Source organism: Galleria mellonella, unplaced genomic scaffold (assembly GCF_026898425.1).
Source record: "Galleria mellonella isolate WM207_F2 unplaced genomic scaffold, CSIRO_AGI_GalMel_v1 utg184, whole genome shotgun sequence".
Lineage (NCBI taxonomy): Eukaryota > Metazoa > Arthropoda > Insecta > Lepidoptera > Pyralidae > Galleria > Galleria mellonella.
In genome coordinates this window covers 3,668,677-3,691,821 of record NW_026442025.1, presented here as the reverse complement: position 1 = coordinate 3,691,821, position 23,145 = coordinate 3,668,677, and the positions used below count along the sequence as shown (strand labels likewise).

Sequence of the window (23,145 nt, the reverse complement as noted above, 5' to 3'; positions counted from 1 at the left end):
TGAAACTTTAAACAATTTATTAAGCATGTATTGCTTCAAAAAAAGAAAGATAGTGTTATGTGGAGACTTTAATATTGACATGTTGAAAGCCGATAAATATTCTTTCGAATTTAAACAGTTATTACAAGGATTCAACTTAAAGTTAGCAATCAACGATCCAACGCGTCTATGTAGTGGTACATGTATTGATAATTTTGGACATAATATGAAAGACTGTAAAACTCGAATACTTGAATTGGCTCTCTCAGACCACACAGCGCAATTATTGATGTGTCCGGTCTCAGAGAAGTTTGGTAACCCATATTGGTTTATAATGAAGCGTGATTATAGTAAAGAAAATATAGAAAAATTTAATCATTGTCTAATGGCCATCCATTTCAAAGACGTATATAATACTAACAATCCAAATACTGCATTTAATAGTTTTTTTGATGAATTTAAGTTATTTTATGACATGTGTTTCCCATTGATGAGAATCAGAATGCGTTCTTATCAACGACCTAAATGGATTACAAAGGGTATTATAAAATGCTCTAGACAGAAAAGAAAACTGCTTTGGAAATACAGAAAAGATCCAAATCTTCTCAATAAAAAGTGCTTCAAAACCTATTCAAGTAGACTAAAAAATATAATGAAATTAACAAAAAAAGCACAAAACAATTACTTTATTAAGACATCTAAAAACAAAACGAAGGCCACCTGGACAATAATTAATGAATATAAAAATAAAACTAAGAATTATATAACACAAATTAACAACGATCACAAAAAAATAACTGATCCTAATAGAATAGCGGAATTATTTAATAATTTTTTTATTGAGCAAGTTAAACCGCATGATAATTTCAAAGCAAGAAATATGACATCGAATAATGTAAGTTCCTTATTCATAAGACCTACAAATCCAGATGAAATTTTGACAATAATAAGATCTTTAAAAGACACTAATAGCACTGGTTACGATGATATTACAACAAAAATTGTAAAAGAAGTAGCTACTCAGATAGCACCAATTTTGAGCTATATTATAAACTTATGTATTGAAAATGGAATTTTTCCCGATAAATTAAAAATAAGTATTATAAAACCTCTATATAAAAAAGCAGATCGCGAATGTATGTCATCGTATAGGCCAGTAGCACTTATACCTATATTTTCTAAAATAATTGAAAAGGTAATTTATAAAGCTCTTTATAATTTTCTAGAAAAATATAATTTATTGGTAGAGGAACAAGTTGGATTTAGAAAGAATAAAAATATAAATTTGGCTATATATAAATTTTTGAAAAAATTGTAGACCACGTTGATAATAGGAAACCCGTCTGTGCTTTATATATGGACCTCTCAAAAGCATTTGACCATGTAGATCATGCGACCTTAATTGAGAAATTACACACATATGGTATCAGAGGGATTTCATTAGATTTCATTAAGTCATACCTAAGTGGTAGAACGCAAGCAACGCAAATCAACAGAATATGTCCAAAATCAAAAGTTGAAATTAATTTTATATCAGACTTCAAAGAAGTAAAATATGGCGTACCACAAGGGAGTATTTTGGGCCCATTATTGTTTCTGATATATATAAATGATATCCCAAATATAACTACTAACCCTATGATATTATTTGCAGATGATAGTACCGTAATATGTAGTGATGAGAATTCGAATGAACTTGAAATAAATATTAACAATACAATAAAAATATTAATAGACTGGCTAAAGGAAAATAATTTAAAGATAAACTTAGATAAAACACATTTTATGAATTTTAGTAATCGTCAAAATAATTTGACATCTTTTAATATCGATTTTAATGGAAAAAAAATAAATGAAGTGAAAATTACGAAATTTTTGGGATTAACGATTGATAATAACCTGACATGGAAACATCATATAGAAAATATTAATAGCAAAATAAACCAATTTTCATACGCATTACGCATGTTGTCTAAGATTGTTAATCAGACAGCGGTATTGACTGCATATCATGCATATGTTGAATCCTTACTAAGGTATGGTGTCATATTTTGGGGCAATTCGACATATAGAGATATAGTCTTCAAGACTCAGAAAAGGTGTATTAGATCTATGTGCAATTTGAAAAGAACTGATACATGTACGACTTCATTCAAAAGACTGAATATCCTGACTTTTCCAAGCCTTTATATTCTTGAAACAATGTTGTTTGTGAAAAAGAATAAACTTTTATTTGAAAAGTTAAAAAGTGACCGTAATACCGATAAAATTCGCGTTCAGCCTCACGTCACAGCATTATTTGATAAAAGTTTTTTCGGTATGGTCTCTAAAATATATAATAAATTCCCGAAAGCATTTAAGGAAATAAACAGTTTAAATGTATTTAAGAAAAAAGCAAAAGAATATTTGACAGCCAAATGTTACTATACGTTGCATGACTACTACAGTGATAAATATTAGACATGCAATTTAATTATTTTTATTGACATTTTTTACATTTTATTATTATTATTGACATTATTTTTATTATTATAAGTTATTATTACTATAATTTTATATTGTACATGCCGATATGGTAGAATATGGAATAATGGACATGTAATTATTTTTTTCAACTAATGTATGTACCCATATTCGTGCAATAAATGATTTGATTTGATTTGATTTAACCATTTTGGTTAGTAAAATAAAGACAACGCAAATTTCTAAAATTAGTTATCATATAATTGTTTTTTTTTTTTATAAATCTTAGGTCTGAACAAGAGCCAACACTACTAGCCCTCATAGAACGGTGGTTGGAACGCACTCCGGGTTTACAAACGCATGGCTTCAACTTTTGGGGCAAATTTCAGGCAGCAGTTGAGAAAACAATTGCACAAGACGTTGATGCAGCCAATGTATGTAACCGTAAACTAATATTTAATAAAAAGGGATAAAGTAAGGGATAAATTTAAAAAATACTTATTGATTCTAAAAATTATTTCAAGCCATAAAAAGCTACTTTGTCAGCGAGTACTATGGGCTTATTTATAAAAAGAAACCGTGCGAATCTGGTAATCTTGTGTACTATACAATTGACAGCAGCTTTAGAGCAGTTTAACAGGAGTTTGACTGACTTCTAAACATGGCAATGATCCTACATCATCATATCAGCCTTTAACTGTCCACTGCTGAACAAAATCCTCTCCATTGAGGAATTTTCCAGTAGTTGCCACGCTTGGCAGGCAGATTGGCAGCCGCAGTTAGGCTTTGAAGATGTTTTAAGCGAAACGCTGTTGAGCATCCCTCGCCCTCCTTAGTCGCCCCTGACGACAGACACGGGAAAGAAAGGGGTGGCCTATTCTATGCTGGGACCACATGGGAGCTCCGTAGAGATCACGGGATACATCCATGGTTTTTTTATTTGTTACTATAAATGAAACCTATGTATTAGCACAGTGTACGGAGTTTTCAAACAGTGATTTATCGCCTATAGAAATCTATTGTCATACCTATCACATTCATCACAAGATCACATTTATTATCAGTCAACTTCAAAATCAGGAGATCCTCAATTCAAGTAATCCTGTTTTCATATTTTCGATAAAAATATCGTTTCTGAAAAATTTTGAGTTGCAAATTTGACTCCTTTTATAAAATTCTAAATTTAAAATTGTATGTATTACGCAATTGAACGTGACCCGACCAAATCAGTAAGTTAGTTTAATTAAATTTAGTTGAGTTAAATTTAGAGAGTATCAAGATCAATCGTATTAAACGACTTTGGACAAGTTTGCCTAAAGAACAGTTTATTCAAGTTTAACCAAGTTTGGTCCAAATTTATATTGCTTTTAGCGTTAAGGCCGCCCATTATTTTCTCGTTGTGGTCTTTTCTTGTATTTTTTTTTTATTTTTACTTAGTTTCTACTCTTATCTTTTGGAGGGAACAATAAAGAGTACCTATCTGTATATCTATCTTCTATTATTTTCTATTTTAGCTCGAAACAAACGAAGACGTCCGCCAACACCGTCTTCAGGACGCGGAAAACAGGCGCGTGATCTACCGCTCCATCTTCGACCTAGAGGTGCATGATGCACTCAGATCTAGGGGAGAGAGGAGGTATACATAACGTGCATCACATTCATACCAAACGCCTGGTCCTTAAGCTAGGACACCGTGTGTTATGACGAACTAGGAAACGAAAATCTGGGAACACAAAGCAAAACACCCAATCTCGAGAAAATTTACAATATTTCATTTCTTAAATTGACTGTACGGAGAATCTAACCCGGGATTTCTTTGGTACAACACATCACTGTGCCACGGAGGTCATAAGTCGTTGTCATACATGGAATATTTCATAGTATTTTATAAGTAACTACTAAACAAATCATTAATGTTACACTGTATTTTTTTTAAAGGATTAGCGGTCAACACCTTTAGTCCTCAGGCATGAAGTTTATCATACACAGCACAGTATGTTCTGCAAAGTCCATAGAGATGTTCATGTCTATATACGACCATTACCACTTACCACCGGACCTAACAGCTTGAAATTTACCTTTCTTTAATTTAAATTTCTAGAAAACATCTTAAATCTACGACAATGAGACCTTTAATCCTCTTACTAACAATCCATTTTCGAAATCTTACTGTGTTGAGCATGAGCCATTGAATTGCAACTTATCGGGCTGACTATTCAATCAAATTCAATCAAAATAGTCTTCTCTCTCACGATAGAGTAAAATAGACTGATCTGTTTTTATTTATTTTATTTAATTCTTTATTGTACACACCAGTTATAAGAATAAGACAGAGGTAATCAAATGTACAAAGGCGAGCTTAACTCTAATAGAGTTTTCTTCCAGCAAACACAAAGTGGAAAGGAGCATCAATGTCAGCGGATAGAGCAGTGTACAATATTGTGACAATTTTTAAATATTACAATATTTTTTTTTTATATTATATTATAATGTTTAGAAGTTGGGACTTATTATTAATTTGTTTGCAGGTTGTCGCACAAAGCGCTGCAAGGCGCCATTATGATCACGATCTACCGCGACGAGCCTCGCTTCTCTCAGCCCCACCAGCTCCTCACGCTGCTTATGGACATCGACAGTCTTATCACCAAATGGCGATGTAAGTACTGTCTGTGATAACCATCGATCGATCAATAATTTATTTACATAAACATAGGTATACTCAAAAATTTGTTTTTGTTTTTTATATACGAGTATATAATACAATCACTGTAGTCTTATTCTCTTAATACTTTGAGACTTTGTACAAAAGTCGATTGCTTGGGTACCTCTGTCCCATTCGTATTTCAATCGTGAAGTAATTGTGTTCGCATGGCTGTGTTTCGGTTTGAAGAGTAGGATATGACGTGAATTTACTGGGTACAGAGGAGTAACACCTGAGTCCTCAGGAATGGCAACGCATGGGGGGTATCATGGGCGAAACAGTATACTCTGTTATGTCCATGGTACTGCTCATATCTATAGACGAAGGTTACCACTTTCCATCAGGTGGGCCGTCAGCTTGTTTGCCATTCTAAGTAGTATAAAAAAGAATCCTAATATAATTAAGCACTTTATTTTAAAACAATTAATCGTCAATACTGTCAAATTAAAATACATATGTATTTAGTTTTGGACATAGATTTAGAGATTTTTTCTTTTAAATATTTTTTCTTTTTACCAGTAAAACTGAATATCGTTATTAAATTTTTATTTCACAAAATTTCTGTCCAAACTCAACAAAAAATTTCAAAACCCCACTTATACTCAAACACTTTTTCTCAAATGATATTGTTATCAAAAAGGTACTCAGGTATTTAAAAATGCGTCTCATGTAAAACTTTCTCCTATTACTGGTTATTTGGTTACAATTATTTTGTTTAATTCTGTTACCATTAATATGTGTGCGATACCAACTCACACAAAGATTGACTACTATTCTTATTATCAGAAGTTTTAAAATTTTCCATATCAGCCATAAATCACCGACTGCTATTTCGTCCAAGCACGTTTTGCGATACGTATATCTCCTCTAAACAAGGCATTATCAGGCAAATCAATAAATCACTGCTCCGAGCCTTGTGTTTACTTCTGTCCTTGCGTTCCGCAGCCAAACTGAGAATGTCTACTTTCTTTCGATTCAAAAAAACTTTTCGGACGTGTTTATACCTTTTTAATTGGAGGGAGGTGGGGGTGAGTGAACTAATTGTTAAGTTGCAATGAATCATTGCAAGATAACACTTGGTTCAATAAAATATACATTTTTTCAGTAATTTTGAATTTTTGTAAAAAATAATGTAAATATGACACTTACGGAAGTCATCCCATGTTCAAAAATCGATTTTTTTTTATTTTTTCATTAATTGCTTTCCTAAAATAACAAACAAATTGACGGCACACATGATGGAAATCAGTAATGGTCTCAAGTAAACATGAAAAATGCCTACTGGAGACACTTCATAGTATGCTGTGATACCCATGGTACCCCTCATGCGTTGGTATTTCTAATGACTATGATGTCATTACTCGTATTTAATTATAAAACTAATTTAAAAATTAATTAATTACTTTTAATATTTTAAATTTTTAACACACTACCTACCCATTCATTCTTTAATTCCTGATCGTGTCTTGTACTATACTATACTTATTGAAAATCCTTCAACTATTTATAGATCCATCATCATTTCAACCGTTAACTGCCCACTGCTGAGCATAAACCTTTTCCATAAGAGGAGTTTTGCCAATAGTTGCCACGCTTGGCAGACGGATTGGCAACCGCAGTTAGGCTTTTAAAGATATTTTAAGAAGAAAGCTGCTGCCCATCCCTCCACTATTAAGTTTCTTTGCTCTCTTACGACACCCACAGAAAAGGAAGCGATGGTCTATTCTATGCCGGAACCATACGAACAATGTATCCATGTAATATTGGCGCAATAAAGTGTTAAATAAATAAATAAAATATAAAAATTGTTATACCATGTTATTTACAGACAACCACGTAATCATGGTGCAGCGTATGATCGGCTCTCAACATCTCGGTACCGGAGGCTCCTCTGGCTACCAGTACCTTCGCTCTACACTCAGGTACAACTGAACAAATATTAACTTTACACAAAATAGAAATAAATATTTCTAATTAACTCAAGAACGGGCTCACCTATCCAAACCATGTTTAGGCTTTGTTCGAACTATTTAGTAGATGGTTTATGTGAAGTTTGCACAAAATCGGTCGAGCAGTTCTTCATTTATTATATTTTTTGTAACAAATGAATTCAATAAATGGCGGATCATTTTGTTAATGGAGATTTTTGTGTCAAATTCAAACTTTTATAAGATGGGGATTCTTCTTCTTCTTCTTTTCATTAATGGCAATCGGTCGCTATTTTTACGACCATTTCTGCCAGCGTCATGTATAAGAGGCTCGTACTGGAGATAGAAATTATAACTAAATAATTGGTCTAATTTTGAACTTTTTGGTATAAAGCTGAAAAAGACAACACAATATGAGCCAGTAATAAATATCAATACAAAAATCTTAAATATATATTTTCTATGAATATATAAAATAAATACATAATATAGAGTTTATAGTTTGATATTATTGTTTTTGATAAAATTTACCAAATCCATAAAATATTGGGGTTTTCAGTAAAAGAAATAATTAAAAGATTACTTAAGTTAGTAGGCTGGGGAATTTGTTCTTTGACAAGTTGTGGGTATAATGGGCTTATACTATTTAAAGGGCAGGCAAAAAAAATATGGTTTACATCACCATCTTCTTGACCACATTCACAAATAGAGTTATCTCTAATTCTAAGTTTGTGCAAAAATTCTGGTGAAGAACAATTAACAACACTTTTTCTACATAAAATAGAAATGATAGACTTAGGCAACCTTTTGTGTCTAAAGAACCAAGGTTTAATAGGGATAATTGATTGGATCGAAGCGTAAAATCGGCCAGTGTTTTTAGACGAATCTCGCCAACTATTCGTCCACGCATCTCGGAGGTCTTTTAATGGGCATGCTATAAGGTCATTGCAGGCGATTTTATCGTGTTTCTGATCTCCACCATTATTGGCTGCAAATTTAGCAAGGGAATCCACGCACTCATTACCTAAGATCCCTACATGAGCAGGGATCCACATCAAAAGATGGGGATTGTGCTGTCCAATTAAAACTTTTTTCAGTGTTGACAGTACAAGCATGTTGTTACGTCATTCATGCGGTCATTTAATTTTTTTTTTTTTTTTTTATTATTTCACTTTATACGTAGCGAAGCACGTACCGGGCCGCTAGTTATACATAAATATTAATTCCTTCCTTGGTACAGTAGTTTACATTATAATTTGCGAGCAATAATTTCAGCGTTACATTCCTTCGATTAACGATCTCTTCTTAAAATGTATTCCAAATTAAATAATTTTACAATAACATCAAATTTAGAAATTGGTTTTATTTTTTTTACTACGTTATAAATATTTATTTAAATTTCTGTCTTACACTACTACTGCCCACTCACTACTTCCTATGCCACTGCGTTAGGTTGACTGGAAGAAATCTCTTTTAGAGATAAGTTCGCCTTTGCTAACATTGTTATTAACTTATTGTTGTTACTGTATGTTTTAGTGCAATAAAGAATATATATATATATATATATATATATATATATATATATATATATATAAATTTCCATAGATACCAGTCAATGGCCTTTAAAAAACATTTTAATCAATAACAGAATAAGAATTTCCTGAATTAGACGAAGAACCCTTGTTACCTAGTAAAAATTAATTATTTTGAAATTTGGACTATTAAATTGGAATACTAAATTCCATTCCAATTCCAAGCCATTACGAAAATTATTTGTATTGTGATTTAACAAAAAAAAAAAAAAAAAACTAGTTGCAGTTTGGAATTAAATCACTTCGCATTTAACTCTTTCAACGGAGTCCCAAATTCGATCACATCCATGTTGTACAGAGCTGTTATTGTACAAAACGTGTATATTTGTATTCCAGTGACCGTTACAAGGTGTTCCTGGATCTCTTCAACTTGTCCACGTTCCTTCTGCCGCGCTCTGCCATCCCTCCCCTCGATGATAGCATGAAGAAGAGCCTGAACCTAATGTGGGGGAGCAGTGGTTGGGAGCTCACACAAAATCAACAAGAAAACGATTCGAATATCTCATAGACGTCTATTATAAATTAGGGAGACTCCTCAAGACAGAGCACAAACGAATCTATTGAAAGAATCGTTATAACTAGTAAGTTCATCAGATAGAATGAGACAGCAACGTGTGTTGTCTTGTTCTTTCTTGTGTAACCGCTGAATGAAGCGTTTCTATTCATAGATTGGTTTGTACTATATCTAGAGGGGCTGTTTAGAAAAAAAACCTTTCAAGTTAAGAGGCATGTACAATAGTTATTTCCAAATTAATTGCACACATTTGACTTGAGTATTCATATATTGTATTTTAATAAAAAATGCTTATGTGGGTAGTTCACTAACGCTTTTTGGCAATTTCGCGTAAGGTTGATAGAGAAGAATGCAATATTTCGTCATAGTCGTAGAGTACTGACGGATCCGACGAAGATTACATATAAAGATCCGTCAGTATTCTACGACTATGACGATTTGTCAACAATATAATGTGTGAATACATACAGGCTATTGCATTATGTATTGTAACAATACATACATATTTATAGCAACTACAAAGATCAAAATCAGTGAAGTAATGTCAAATTGTAAACTGAAAAATATGGTTTGTTTTCAACAACAAGTCTACTATTTACATATACTTAAAAAAATTTTCGTGTATTATAATTTTTTGCAACTTTTATCTAACTGCCTTTATATCTACTCGTATTTGTGTAAATGTATACGATCAGCCTTATATTGAGTTATTAGGTAAAATGATTGCCTCTTAACTTTTTAATTTTTACAATTTTACAGTGAATAACAAAATACTGTGGCAGCTTCGATCTGTATTAAATTAATTAATACAGTTCGAAGCTTATAATTCAATGATATTAGTGTCTACATAATTGTTATAAATGATTATCGAATCGATAAATGTCGAGTATCGATGAATTGTCGAATTAATAGGACGAGTTCCTGGTAAGACATCGTTTAAATTTGAGGCCTTCGAAAGTTTATGTTCTCTGCATACCTCACATTGGAAGTGGTGTGAAGATATAAATAGAGATATATAGAATAATTAAAATTATAATGAATATAATATTAATTATTATTTGTGTACTATATATAACATATGTATATAGGACATATGTTTCTTATGGTCTCTCATTTAAGTTATTATTAAGTGACAAGCCTAGGAGAGCAGTGATTGAGAACATTTATCTCTTAAAATATATAGGCTCCCGTTTAGTATAGGTAATACTGGATTCGATTCTCGGTTCGTTCAATTGATAGAACATTTTTTTTTTTAATTGATTCTGATGTGTTTTACCGATTTGTGCTCCCCAATGTTTGTTGTTCAATTCCTAATAATATAAAAAACATCAGTTTGAAGAGGTACAGGAGTTCACCATTTTATGGCGCTCGGTTGTAGTGACACACTATAATACTTCGTGTATAACCGACTTGGCAATTAGTGACTTAGTGTCAAACTAGATGGCGCCACTCTTACACGGTTACACACACACACGCCAGTCGACAAAATGTTAATTAATAACTACAAATAAAAAATGAACAGATTGCATAGAAATTACGATTTACCTATTACCTGTTAAACTACTTTACTATTGACTTATCAATAAAGATATTAAAAAAATAACTTTTTTTTTTATTTTCTGCGTTTTAACCCTTAAATACCTGAAGTTTCAAATTTGATACCAGGGGTTGCATTGTTTCATTGTTAAATAAATTTTAAAATATTTTAATTACCGTAATGCCTAAAGTATCAAAAATGATACCAAATGTTTTTTCAAAATAAATATATAAAAATATTGTTTTAATTTTTTTTTTACTATTTTTTCCCCATTAGTAAACACAGTAAAGGGTACACTTATTTGATTTAAAAAATCAGGCTTTTAAGGGTTAATCCCCTAATATAGGGGGAAGGGATTGTTAGTAATTCGGGCTACTAGTCCCATTGCTAGCAATATATCCCAGGTCGACTTACACGTGGTTCCTCCTAGTAACCATCGTGTTGAATTCCAGTTTTATTCATCACGATGGGCTAACTGTACTGCCTTTTTATTCTCGCCTATCATCCCTCTCTGGTGCCACTCCAGTATAGATACTTCAACCCTTCAACTTCCAACAGCAGTAATTTCGAACCGATACGACAACATAACCTTCAATAAAAGAGCATATTCCTTTTAAAAAGGCCGGCAGCACACCTGCAATGCCATTAGTGTTGTGGGTGATCATGGGCGGCGGTAGTCACTTATCACCAGGTGAGCCGCATACTCGTTTGCCCCCTGTGTTGTAAAAAAAACCCTTTTGCCGTGTGGTCCCGGCATAGAATGGGCTACCCTTCCTTTCACGTGGATGCCTTAAGAGGAGACAAGAGAACGTAATAGTCGAAAAATAGACAGCAGTGTCTCTCTTAAAATATCACCAAAAGCCTAACTGCGGTTGCCAAACGTGGCAACTAGTGGCAAAACCCCTCTTATCAAGAAGGCCAATGTTCAGCAGTGGGCAGTTAACAGCTGATGATGATGATGATCATGACGGGTATAGCCTGTGGCTATAATATATTTTACTAACTTATACCCGCGACTTCGCTCGCGTAACTGGGATAAAAAATAGCCTATATTCTTCTCTATCACATTATTATTCTCTATCTAGTACGTGTATATAAAATTTCATAATGATTAGATAAGCTGTTAAGGTGCTACAAGGTAACAAACAGACAAATAAACTCATTTTCACATTTATAATAAAGATTTACAATAGTAATACATATGTATTCTAGTAAAACTGTACATGTTTTATATACTTAATTTTAATACATAGTTTATATAATTTTTACATTTATATTTATATATATTCTCTCACCCAAAGTAAAAAAAAATATTGGTATGTTTTAAAGGTAACTATTAGTTTCTTTTTTTTTTATACAACTTAAAATAGTAAACAAGCTGACGGCCCACCTGATGGAAAGTGGTGACCGTCGCCTATAGACATGAGCAGTACCATGGACATAACAGAGTATACTGTTTCGCCCATGATATACCCAATGCGTTGCCATTCCTGAGGACTCAGGTGTTATTCCTCTGTACTTTGTAAATTCACGCCATATCCCACCCTTCAAACCACAGCCATGCAAACACAACTGCTTCACGGTAGAAACACGAATGAAACAAAGGTGCCCAAATAAACGACTTTTGTATAAAGTCTCCATCTGGTTTTTAGCATAGTTGATTTAATTAACGTAATAAATATAGGTAAATAAATGCAACGTCGGTTTGTGCGATGATTCAATAATTACATGATTAATTTAATGTTATATTTTCCTTGAAGTGAGCCATTTAGAATAAAATCCATTTTGTAGTATCAAATTTTAGCACCGACTTATACTTAGCATTTACGATGTAAGTGGCTGGTATGTAGACTCGACATAGACTTCCACATCTCTGTACTGTGTTCGTATATACTTAGGCAGAAACAACAGCTGGCTGAATATTCTTCACAGCCCCAAATCTATATTTAACCGTATGTGTGTAAACATCGCCAGGAAATAAAAAGGCTGTGGGGAAATTAGGATGATGTACAGCATCTGGGTAGACTTGAGTCTCGAGACAGAAGGCCCCGTGACGACGGTAGCCGACACCGTGTTTCCCGACCAGGGCCGGATCGGACGGAGCCGGCAGGAAGTTCGAAGTGTACAGTTGGACTCCAGGCTGGTTGCTGTACACTTCCAAATACCGCCCTGATGGTGGATGTTCCACACGCGATACGAAGTTCAGGCCCTATAAATGAAAATAACAAAGTTTAATCGTCAATGCCCTTTCTATTAAAGAGGCATGAGGGCACCTTATTTCTAAGTCAAACAGATAATTGTGATATATCTATAGATGCATTGTAGTTATCTGTGGTGCCAAAAACAAAGTAGAGAGAATATCACCTTTTTGTCATTTACTTTTTCAATTATGTGTTCAGTCATTAAAACAAAATTGATTTTTAAAAGACTTAAAAATCAATTTTCTTTCAAAATATCCTAACAATACATGATTATAATAAGGAATAACTTGGATGTAATGGACAATAGATTTACCCCCTTATTCATAAAAACGTCAAACAGCTCATAAACGCATTTTAACTATTGAACTGTTTTGTCTCTTTCTTTTACACTAAATTCCTAACTTGAAAGAAAGTGACAAAAGCATTGTAATAGTTATAACAGGTTTGTAGAAGGCTTTAGTTTTTATGAATATGGGATTAGTGTAAACGCCCTTATATATTTCATAATCTAAGGATTAAGGCAAAGGAAGGATTTTTTTCTAAAATACACAGTCCGTAATATCTCTGGCAGTATTGAAATTTGTTCTATAAAATTGTTAGCTATTTCCAAAAGACCTCTCTTAAAATTTAGTTTTTTTTTTTTTGTAAATTTTTAAAGGTAACCGTGTAAAATTATAAGAATGGTCTCAGTCTAATCCTAAAAATTGCTTATAACATTAAGTCCGCCTATTGTAACACATTTAATTGGTCATAAAGTTTAAATAAATAAATAAAAACAGACGTATCATGAGTGTTGTAAATAAATCTATTTTTTGTAGCAAAATCTGATAATATAAACAGTTGTATGGTCCCGGCATAGAATGGGCCATCCTTTCCCTTCCCGTGTATGTTTTACCAGAGAGAGACTTTGTACGAAAGTCGATTGCTTGGGTACCTCTGTCCCATTCGTGTTTCAACCGTGAAGCAGTCGTGTTTGCATGGCTGTGTTTCGGTTTGAAGGGTGGGATATAGCGTGAATTTACTGGGTACAAAGGAATAACACCTGAGTCCTCAGGAATGGCAACGCATGGGGGGTATCATGGGCGAAACAGTATACTCTGTTATGTCCATGGTACTGCTCATGCATGTCTATAGGCGACGGTTACCACTTTCCATCAGGTGGGCCGTCAGCTTGTTAGCCATTCTAAGTTGTATAAAAAAAAGTCATAAGATGAACTAAAGGACCTTAAAGGTCGATGGATGTGCAGCAGCGCCTATCTTAAAACATCACCAAAGCTGTACTGTTGCCAACCCGCCAGCCATACGTGGTTTGGCCGGCGGGCAAAACTTTTTTGTATTTTATTCTTTTATATTTTACTTCTCCGTCTTGTATCCTTAACTTCATACCTTGTTCCCATGTGTAGACACGCAGAAGTTGTCATCGTATAGATCGGGCTGCTTTGTCATGACCTCACTGAAGCTAATGGGTATACGAAGGTCGTATGGCGTGCCGCCTACATCGATAAACTTTCCAGTCGGTATTGAGTCAGAGTCAGTTTCTGTAATTCTGGAAAATACAATATTAAATTTGGCTAATTATTTCTTTAGGCGTTTTTAGACATTTAATACTCCATCTAGATCGCGAACCCTTGGCTTGATCCCTAAGCCTCAACAAGAGGATCGCAAATCTTGAAGCAGTGGAAAATCAACAGTTCCGTAAATACATTAATCAATCAATAATACGTATCTATAACAGACATCGATTACATGCCTGTTTTAGATACTTTATTATTTACTTTATTTTATCGATACCTAACTGTGAATATAAATACATATACATATATATATATATATATATATATATATATATATATATATATATATATATATATATATATATATATATATATTGCACTATATATATATATATATATATATATATATATATATATATATATATATATATATATATAAGGAACACCAACAGCATATATATATATATATATATATATATATATATATATATATATATATATATATATATATATATATATATATATATATATATATATATATATATATATATATATATATATATATATATATATATATTGTACAAAGTGCTTCAGCAATTTATTCCTGTAGGAATTCGAATTATCGTACACTATATCAATTTCAGGTAATTAATTGTATGATGCACATACAGTAACAACAATAAGTTATAACAATGTTAAATCTGCAAATGAATTTTATTATTGAGAATTTTATGAATAAACATTATCTCTAAGAAGGTAACGAGATTTCTATATAAGGTCTGACTATAACTTATCTCTAAAAGAGATTTCTTCCAGTCAACCTAACGCAGTGGCATAGAAAGTAGTGAGTGGGCAGTAGTAATGCTAAACAGAAGTTAAAATAAATATAAATTATACTATAATAAAATTCATACACATTCGAAACCATGGACTGTAGGGGATCGCAAGATATTTTTACATAAAGGGGGTCGCGTCTTGAAAAAGTTTGAAAAATACTGATCTGGATGTATGATCTTTAAGACCTACAGTCTTAGAGATCATATACCTAGATCTCATTATTTTTAGGGTTTGGTACCCAGGTGGTATAAAGGAATAAGACAAATAGTGCGACGTTGTATGTCGCTAAGTCACAATGTTGTATTTTACCTAAATAATTATGAAACCTATGAACTTGGAACAAATTCAAATATTAATTATTCTGAAAGTAATAACTAAAAAAAAATACTATGAGGTTAAAACAGGATGGTCGAACTTTCTAAATAGATCTATTGGTCTAAATCGAGTTTAAAAATTACAATCTGATCCGGGTCTACTTTGAACCGAGTTCAAAAACTTTTTTTTTAATGTTTGTTAGCTCATAACTTCGTCAGTTGTAAACCGATTTTGAATATTCTTTTTTATCTGAAAGGATATACTTACACATTGGTTACATAGAAATTTTATAATTTATTATCAAAATAAAAACTCTCGCATCTCTGAAATTCACTTTACTTTCACAAAAGCGGTTTTTTTTAATGGATGATAAAGGAATGGTAACCCCGCCCGCGCTATCGGTATACACCGGCGGGGCACCAGTGAGGGAATGACAGGTGACGATGAAAGCAGGTCAGTTAGCCCATCGTGGTGAATTCCACTAGAAATAACCACGATGGTTACCAGGGAGAACCACGAGGAGGTCGACCTGATAAGGCGTATTGCTGGCAATGGGTCAACCCCATTATTAACAATCCCTTTCCCCCTTACAAAAGCGGTTGGGCGATTTCGGAAAGTAGTGTGAAGGAACGCTAGTATATGAATTTTTAAAAATAGAACGACATTTATAAATAGCATACAACTATGCTACCCTCACTTGAAAAAACAAAACATGGGGTTCTTCAAAAGGGGGGTAAAGAGGTTTCTTCAGGGTCGGCAACGCGCGCGTAATACCTCTGGTATTGCAGGCGTTCTTAGGCTACGGTAACCGCTTACCATCAGATGGGCCGAATGCTCGTTTGCCACTTCAGTGGTATAAAAAAAACAACAAAACATATTATAGATACCTGTCTGCATTGATGGAAATGACATGTTCGTACAACTCTTGCGCACCAGTTTCGTGGCCGGCCAGGTTGAAGTAAGAGTGGTTGGTCAAATTGACAACAGTCTTCCTTGTAGTGGTGGACTGGAAGGTCACGTGCAAGCTGTCATCGTCCGACACCTGATAGGTAAGGTTGGTGATCAAGTCCCCAGGGTAACCTTCCTCTCCATCCTTGGATAGATAGCTGAAGATAACCTTGGTGCCAACTACGGTTGTTTTCAATACGACCTGTAAATTTGGTAGAGTTATTAAGTTTTTCTTTAAAAGGTAACAATGAAATGGTAACCCTGCCTGCGCTATCGGTATACACTGGCGGGGCACCAGTGTGAGATGATAAGTGACGATAATCATGACGAAATCCACTGCATTTAACCACGATGGTTTCTAGAGGGAAGCGTGTGAAGGTCGCCCTAAAGTATTGCTAGCAATGGGGCAATTGGACCCCATTACTAACAATACTGTACTAACTCCCTGTGTTGAACGTTATTTTTATTTTATAATTCGAATGTTATTATTATTGTTATTATTTATTTTATTATATTTCAAAATTAGAATGTAAATATTGACTTGCCATTGTGTGACGAAAACTGTTATATTTGTTAATAAAGAAATATGATAAGAAACCGACTTCAACTATGGAAAAACCAGTTAATTTAATTTCAAAATTGAACTACTGAATCGATTTTAATTAAAATTTCTCTGCGACTAACCTGTAAATATATCCTTTCCGATAAAAAATATTTTTTCAAATCAATTTATAACTAACGGGGTTATGAGGTAACAAACATAAAAATAAATACAAACTGAGAACCCCTTTTTTTATAAATCAGTCGAAAATTATAAGTATTTAGATTTTTATACCACAAAGGTGGCAAACAAGCATACAGTCTGTCTGATAGTAAACGGTTACTGTAGCCTAATGACGATTAGATAGAGTTAAAGTTATCATTGGTATTAATAAAGATTTGTATTGCTCTGAAATCTAAAATTTGATACTTGTTGTGCATTATTTACTTTATTCTAGATATTGTGGAAATTTAAAAGGTTTTCCAGTAATTTGGATATCAAACGATATGTTGTGTGTAATGAAACGCGAATGAGCAAAAGTAATAGATATATATCTCTCTCTCGCCCCTCCTTTCGGAAGCGCCGATCATGCCAGACGCGTCTCTGTAAGTCTTAATAAAATACATACATTATATATATACTCCTGTTGTTTTTACTTTAATAACCTGCTCCCAACATCACGATAACTTCTGATATCTGTCAACTGTCAACAATCAGATGACAATTATTTTCAACAAATTCAAAAACGCTAAGTCTTTTGCCTTCACTGTTGATAAATAATGCCCGGCCTTTGCTTTACAAAGACTTGTTCTGGTGGCTTAATAAGTTTATATAAAAATAAAGAGATACCCCGCCTCCTGCCATCTATCCTTCAGAACACCGATACTTAACACATAACAGAGTATACTGTGTCACCCATGATACCCCGAAAGTGTTGCCATTTTTAAGAACTAAGTTGTAATATCACTGTACTCTGTAATTTCATAGTCTTATTCTAGCCTTCAAACCGAAACACAGCCATGCACATACAACTGTTTCACGGTAGAAACACTAATGAGACAGAGGTACCCAAGCAATCGACTTTTGTACAAAGTATACATGCACTCTCTGACATGTATTTGTGAAATTTCGCTCGTCTCTTGTAGTGGGCACCAAACAATTCTAGGGTAGACACGTTCACCAGCCCCTCCTCCCTAAAATACCTGGTCAAAACCTATAATCCCTCCGTGAAGATGGTTCGTCCCAACGTTCTTCGCTAGCTGATACTCCGCGCCGTCGATAGTGAAGCTCGCACCACCGATCCGGTTGGCGCACCGTCCGATCGCTCCACCAAAATGTGGTGAATTCTTCTTCACATACCCCTCGAGATCGTCGAAACCCAACACCACATCGCTGATTGTACCATTCCTATCTGGTACCTGGAAATAAAATAGCTTTATAACAAGTATGCTTTGCTATGCTAAAAAGCTATGGAGAGCGCTATGCTCGGTGTTTCATTACATGATAGAATCCGAAACGAGAATATTCGCAAAAGGACCATAGTAACCGACATAGCCCAAAGGATATGCAAGCTGAAATGGCAATGGGCTGGTCACATGGCTCGAAAATCAACAACCGATGGGAGAAGAAAGGTTTTTGAGTGGCGAGCAGTGTAGGACGATCCCCCCACTAGACGGAGTGACGACCTCAAATGCTTTGCAGGGAGTCAGTAAATGCAGGTGGCTCAGAACCGTTCCTTATGGCAGTCTATGTAGAAGGCTTATGTCCAGCAATGAACAGATAATGGCTGAAATAATGATGATGATGAGTACTTTTCGACATAAATTTCATGTATGGATTTTTTTTTATACCACTTAGAATGGCAAACAAGCTGACGGCCCACCTGATGGAAAGTGGTAACCGTCGCCTATAAACATGAGCAGTACCATGGACATAACTTTTTAGTTTAGAGTTTACTGTTACGCCCATGATACCTCCCAGGCGTTGCCATTCCTGAGGACTCAGATGTTATTCCTCTGTACCCTGTAAACCGAAACACAACCATGCAAACACAACTGCTTCACGGTAGAAACACGAATGGGACAGAGGTGCCCAAGCAATCAACTTTTGTACAAAGTCTCCCTCTGGTTTATTTGACTATCCTAATAATATAGCGGTTTAACATACTTCTCACATTCCGATTGTCGCAGGTTCGATACCTGTGCAATACAAACATTTGGATTCATGAGTATGACTGTTTGTATTGGTCCGGGTGTTTTCTATAAATAATACTAGTTACTGCCCGCTACTTCATACGCATAGTTTTAAAAGTAGAATACCCAATTAAATAGATCACGTCTCGGTGGCGTATCAAGATAAAACCTACACCAGACTTTAAATAAAACCTTCAGAAATACAACTGTCAAAACCGCATCCAATTTGGTATAGTATTTTTTGCGTGATACGGGAACAAGCGTACAAACATATAATTAGACAAAACTACTAAATATTGATTTAGTATTTACGTATTGGTTTTATATTCTTATTAAGACCCCTTATATATTTTTTTCTTAAATATCAGTGATATTCAGTTATTTTCTAGTATCCGTTTTATTATATTAGTAAAATGTATGTATTTACGAGACCGTGTGGTCCCGGCATAGAACAGGCCACCCCTTCCTTTCCCGTGGGTGTCGTAAAAAGCGACTAAGAAACGGCGGGGGATAGACAGCAGCGTCCCTTTTAAAACATCGCCAAAGCTTAACTGCGGTTGTCAACCAGCCTGCCAGGCATGACAACTAAGGGCATTCTATGCCAGGACTACACAGTAATACATAACGGCAAAGTAGTGACAATAACTTATTGAATACGCATTTGTGAACAATTATAAAGATGTTAGTACGTTTGTTATACTATTACGCTCAGACGGCTGAACAGATTAGAATGAAATTGGAATCACAATCGATAATTTAGATTAAACTTTATATACTGAATTACGCAGGCAAAGATAGATAGATAGATACTCTTTATTGTTTCCTACAAAAGATTACAATAGTAAACTTATTATAAATATAAATAATAACAAGAAATAATCACAATGAGAAAACAATGGGCGACCTTATCGCTAAGAGCGGTCTCTTCCAGGCAACCTTTGGATGGAGAGGAGTAATTATAAAGCCGCGGTAAGCAACTGAGAAATTCGGTGATAATGAAAACCTACCTTGACGGACTGTATTATTGCACCGTAGGATATAGCAGACAAAGAGAATCCGCTTTCTGTGGTCCACGTAAACTTCTTTACGGTATCCTTCTTAAATGTTCCAAACACCTCTTCATTTAACTTCACCATGGCTTAAATTGTTACTGAAATTAAATTAATCCTTACTTTTTGTATAATTTGGAATAGTTTGCAATTGCCCAGTATGATGGAAAATAGTGAAGGTTGCACGTGGACAACACAGTATACACTGTGACGTCTAATCTAATACCGTGTGATGCCTTCGTATCCCATAATTTGAACTGAAACACAGCTGTTTAATATCATACATACAAAGGTACCCATGCGAAAATATATGGGGTGAGGATTAATAGTGGTGGCGCGAAACAGCCCTATTGCTTGTAATATACCTTGTAATATTTTACCAGAGGGAGGCTTTGTACAAAAGTCGATTGCTTGGGTACCTCTGTCCCATTCAGTTATGTTTGCATGGCTGTGTTTCGGTTTGAAGGGTGGGATATGGCGTGAATTTACAGGGTATAGAGGAATAACACCTAAGTCCTCGGGAATGGCAACGCATGGGGGGTATCATGGGCGAAACAGAATACTCTGTTATGTCCATGGTACTGCTCATGTCTATAGGTGACGGTTACCACTTTCCATCAGGTGGGCCGTCAGCTTGTTTGCCATTCTAAGTTGTATAAAAAAAAAAACCTAAACATGTTGTCCACCTTGAAAACCTCTGAAAATTCTGGTTAACTCGTGGTAAAACCAGTACGACGACCAACTAAACTGACTTCCTCGAGGGAAAGGGATTGTTAGTATTGGAGATCTAATAGCCTCATTGCTACTATATAATATACTCTATATCACGATGATTTCCAGGGGGAACCACGTGGAGGTCGACCTAATATACTGCTAGCAATGGGGCTGTCAAACTCCATTGCTAACAATCCCTTTTCCACAAAAAAATCGAGTATGTATCAACCAAACTAGAATATCAAATAAGTGGTAATAAATAAAGATTATGTCCCACAAAAAAAAAACCGATTACAATTGTGGCAAAACTAAACTATTTATTTTGATTTAAAAACTAAATTACTGAACCCATTTTGATATAATTTGTATGAAGTAAATATATCCTTTCAGATAAAAAAAAAAGAATTTTCTAAATAGGTTTCAAGCTGACTGAGTTATGAGGTAACAAACATTAAAAGAGACACAACACAATTAAAAACTATCTTTTTTAAGTCGATTGATAAAATGTTAATAACTTTTATACAAATTCTCTCACCGGCAAATACGTAAGTAAATTCAATATAAATAATTATAACATACAGAAAGACACCTTAATTATAAAACTCTAAGAACTACTAAAATAAATTAGAACCAATTAGAAAAATCATAACTTCCACCTTATCTTAATAAAGACATCTGAAAAGTATGAAGATACCTATCCAAATTGAAAATAATTTACATACCTAACATTTATACCTTAACAGATCCTACCTAATTACTGTTTAGATAACATGACATTTATAATCGGTTCAAATAGGACTCACAGTTCTCAATTACTTCAAATATTATAATTTTTTCATGTCTTTTATTTGTCTAATAACAGAATTGAATGATAACAATACTCACGAACGTCGTCCGGTCACCGCAAATAATATAATACAATGATGTGAAGTTGATAACGCATGTGGCATTTATAGAATGAAGATAGCCACGTTTGATTGATAACGTAAGTGTAACTAAAAGTGTAACGACCTATATTAAGTACAGAGTACTTTTTTTTATACTGATACAATGTCTATGGTAGCGACGCAGTATGATCATTCTTTTTTTATAGATGTAAATGAAATGGTAACCCCGCCTACGCTATCGATATACGCTGGCGGAGCACCAATGAAATGATAGGCGAGGACGAAAGCAAATAGCTCATCATAACGAATTCGACAAGAATTAACTACGATAGTGCCCAGGGAAACCGCAGTTTAATTGGTAAAATGCGTCTTTTAAAAAAAAGCTAATAACTAATAATACATAAAAAAATATGATAGAGCTAAGCCAGCCAATGTTATGGGGAAAAGGGATTGTTAGTAATGAAGACTGAGAATCCATTGCTAGCAGTATACCCAACCAGGTCGACCTCCTCGCGGTTCTCCCTGGAAACTATCATGGTTAATTCCTGATGAATTCATCATGATAGGCTAACTGGCCTGTTTTCATTCTCATCTATCACCCTTCACTGGTGCTCCGCCAGCGTATCCCGTTAGCGCAGGTGGGGTCACCATACCATTTTCAACCATCCAAAAAAAAAAAGCCAGCCCATGTACAAAGGCGAGATTACCTCTCGATTGTTTTGTTTACCGTTTAAGTTGATATTTTCAAAAGTCCTTTCTTACTGGATTCTTACATTACTATATAAATTACAGTTTTTTTAGATACAGTAATTTTGGCTGTGTAATGATATATCAATCAGAAGAAACGACTTTTTAAGTATATATGTTTATAAAACCCCTATATAAAGTTACTCAAGGATTACAAAATCTAGAAGATAGTGAGCCCATCTTGAACTAAAACATTTTATTATTAACCTCCTCAAAAAACAGTAGGTTATTTGTGTTTCGCCTATCCAACTATTAGCCATATCAGGATTGTTGCTGACCATTACGTTCCCTTAGTCGCCTCTTGCGACACCTACGGAAAAGGAAGGGATATGTACGTACGGCATATATATATTACTATACTATTTACTAGCACTATTATACCTACTTGTACAACAATTAGTCCATTACCTAAAGGTTGTCTTGAAAAGATTGCTCTCAGCAATAAGACCGCCTTACTGTACTTATACAATTGTATCGTTATGCTTG

General features: G+C 34.2%; 2 protein-coding genes across 3 annotated transcripts in view; one reads left to right on the top strand and one right to left on the bottom strand.

The window, feature by feature from the left end:
• Nucleotides 1–10,780, top strand: part of LOC113513833 (tryptophan 2,3-dioxygenase) — a 37,215-nt gene extending 26,435 nt beyond the window's left edge. Inside the window, exons 6-10 of the mRNA XM_052893785.1 lie at nucleotides 2,732–2,876; nucleotides 3,957–4,078; nucleotides 4,971–5,098; nucleotides 6,972–7,065; nucleotides 9,000–10,780. Coding sequence (XP_052749745.1) covers nucleotides 2,732–2,876; nucleotides 3,957–4,078; nucleotides 4,971–5,098; nucleotides 6,972–7,065; nucleotides 9,000–9,171 — 661 coding nt within the window. The 3' untranslated portion in view covers nucleotides 9,172–10,780. The remainder of the gene's footprint in view (nucleotides 1–2,731; nucleotides 2,877–3,956; nucleotides 4,079–4,970; nucleotides 5,099–6,971; nucleotides 7,066–8,999) is intronic.
• A 1,092-nt stretch (nucleotides 10,781–11,872) lies between these two features.
• On the bottom strand, nucleotides 11,873–22,044 carry LOC113522739 (galactose mutarotase). 2 transcript variants are annotated; one of them, XM_026908540.3, is made up of 6 exons: nucleotides 21,911–22,044; nucleotides 20,270–20,412; nucleotides 18,273–18,488; nucleotides 16,469–16,731; nucleotides 14,302–14,461; nucleotides 11,873–12,923 (listed from the first exon to the last, which is right to left on the bottom strand). In XM_026908540.3, exons 2-6 carry the CDS (start codon nucleotides 20,396–20,398, stop codon nucleotides 12,609–12,611), a joined length of 1,083 nt encoding a protein of 360 aa, XP_026764341.2. In that variant the 5' UTR covers nucleotides 20,399–20,412; nucleotides 21,911–22,044; the 3' UTR covers nucleotides 11,873–12,608. The 2 variants fall into 2 exon arrangements, with proteins under 2 accessions (XP_026764341.2, XP_052749690.1); XM_052893730.1 differs by lacking the exon at nucleotides 21,911–22,044 and adding an exon at nucleotides 21,748–21,870.
• Nucleotides 22,045–23,145: the final 1,101 nt, after the last annotated feature.

Excerpts from the sequence above, each read along its gene's own strand:
- LOC113522739 (XM_026908540.3), bottom strand. The coding sequence starts at position 20,398 with ATGGTGAAGTTAAATGAAGAGGTGTTTGGAACATTTAAGAAGGATACC. Across the intron at positions 16,732-18,272 it reads GGATTATAGGTTTTGACCAG|GTCGTATTGAAAACAACCGT; the intron begins GTATTTTAGGGA and ends CCAAATTTACAG. Across the intron at positions 14,462-16,468 it reads ATTTCCATCAATGCAGACAG|AATTACAGAAACTGACTCTG; the intron begins GTATCTATAATA and ends TGTATTTTCCAG.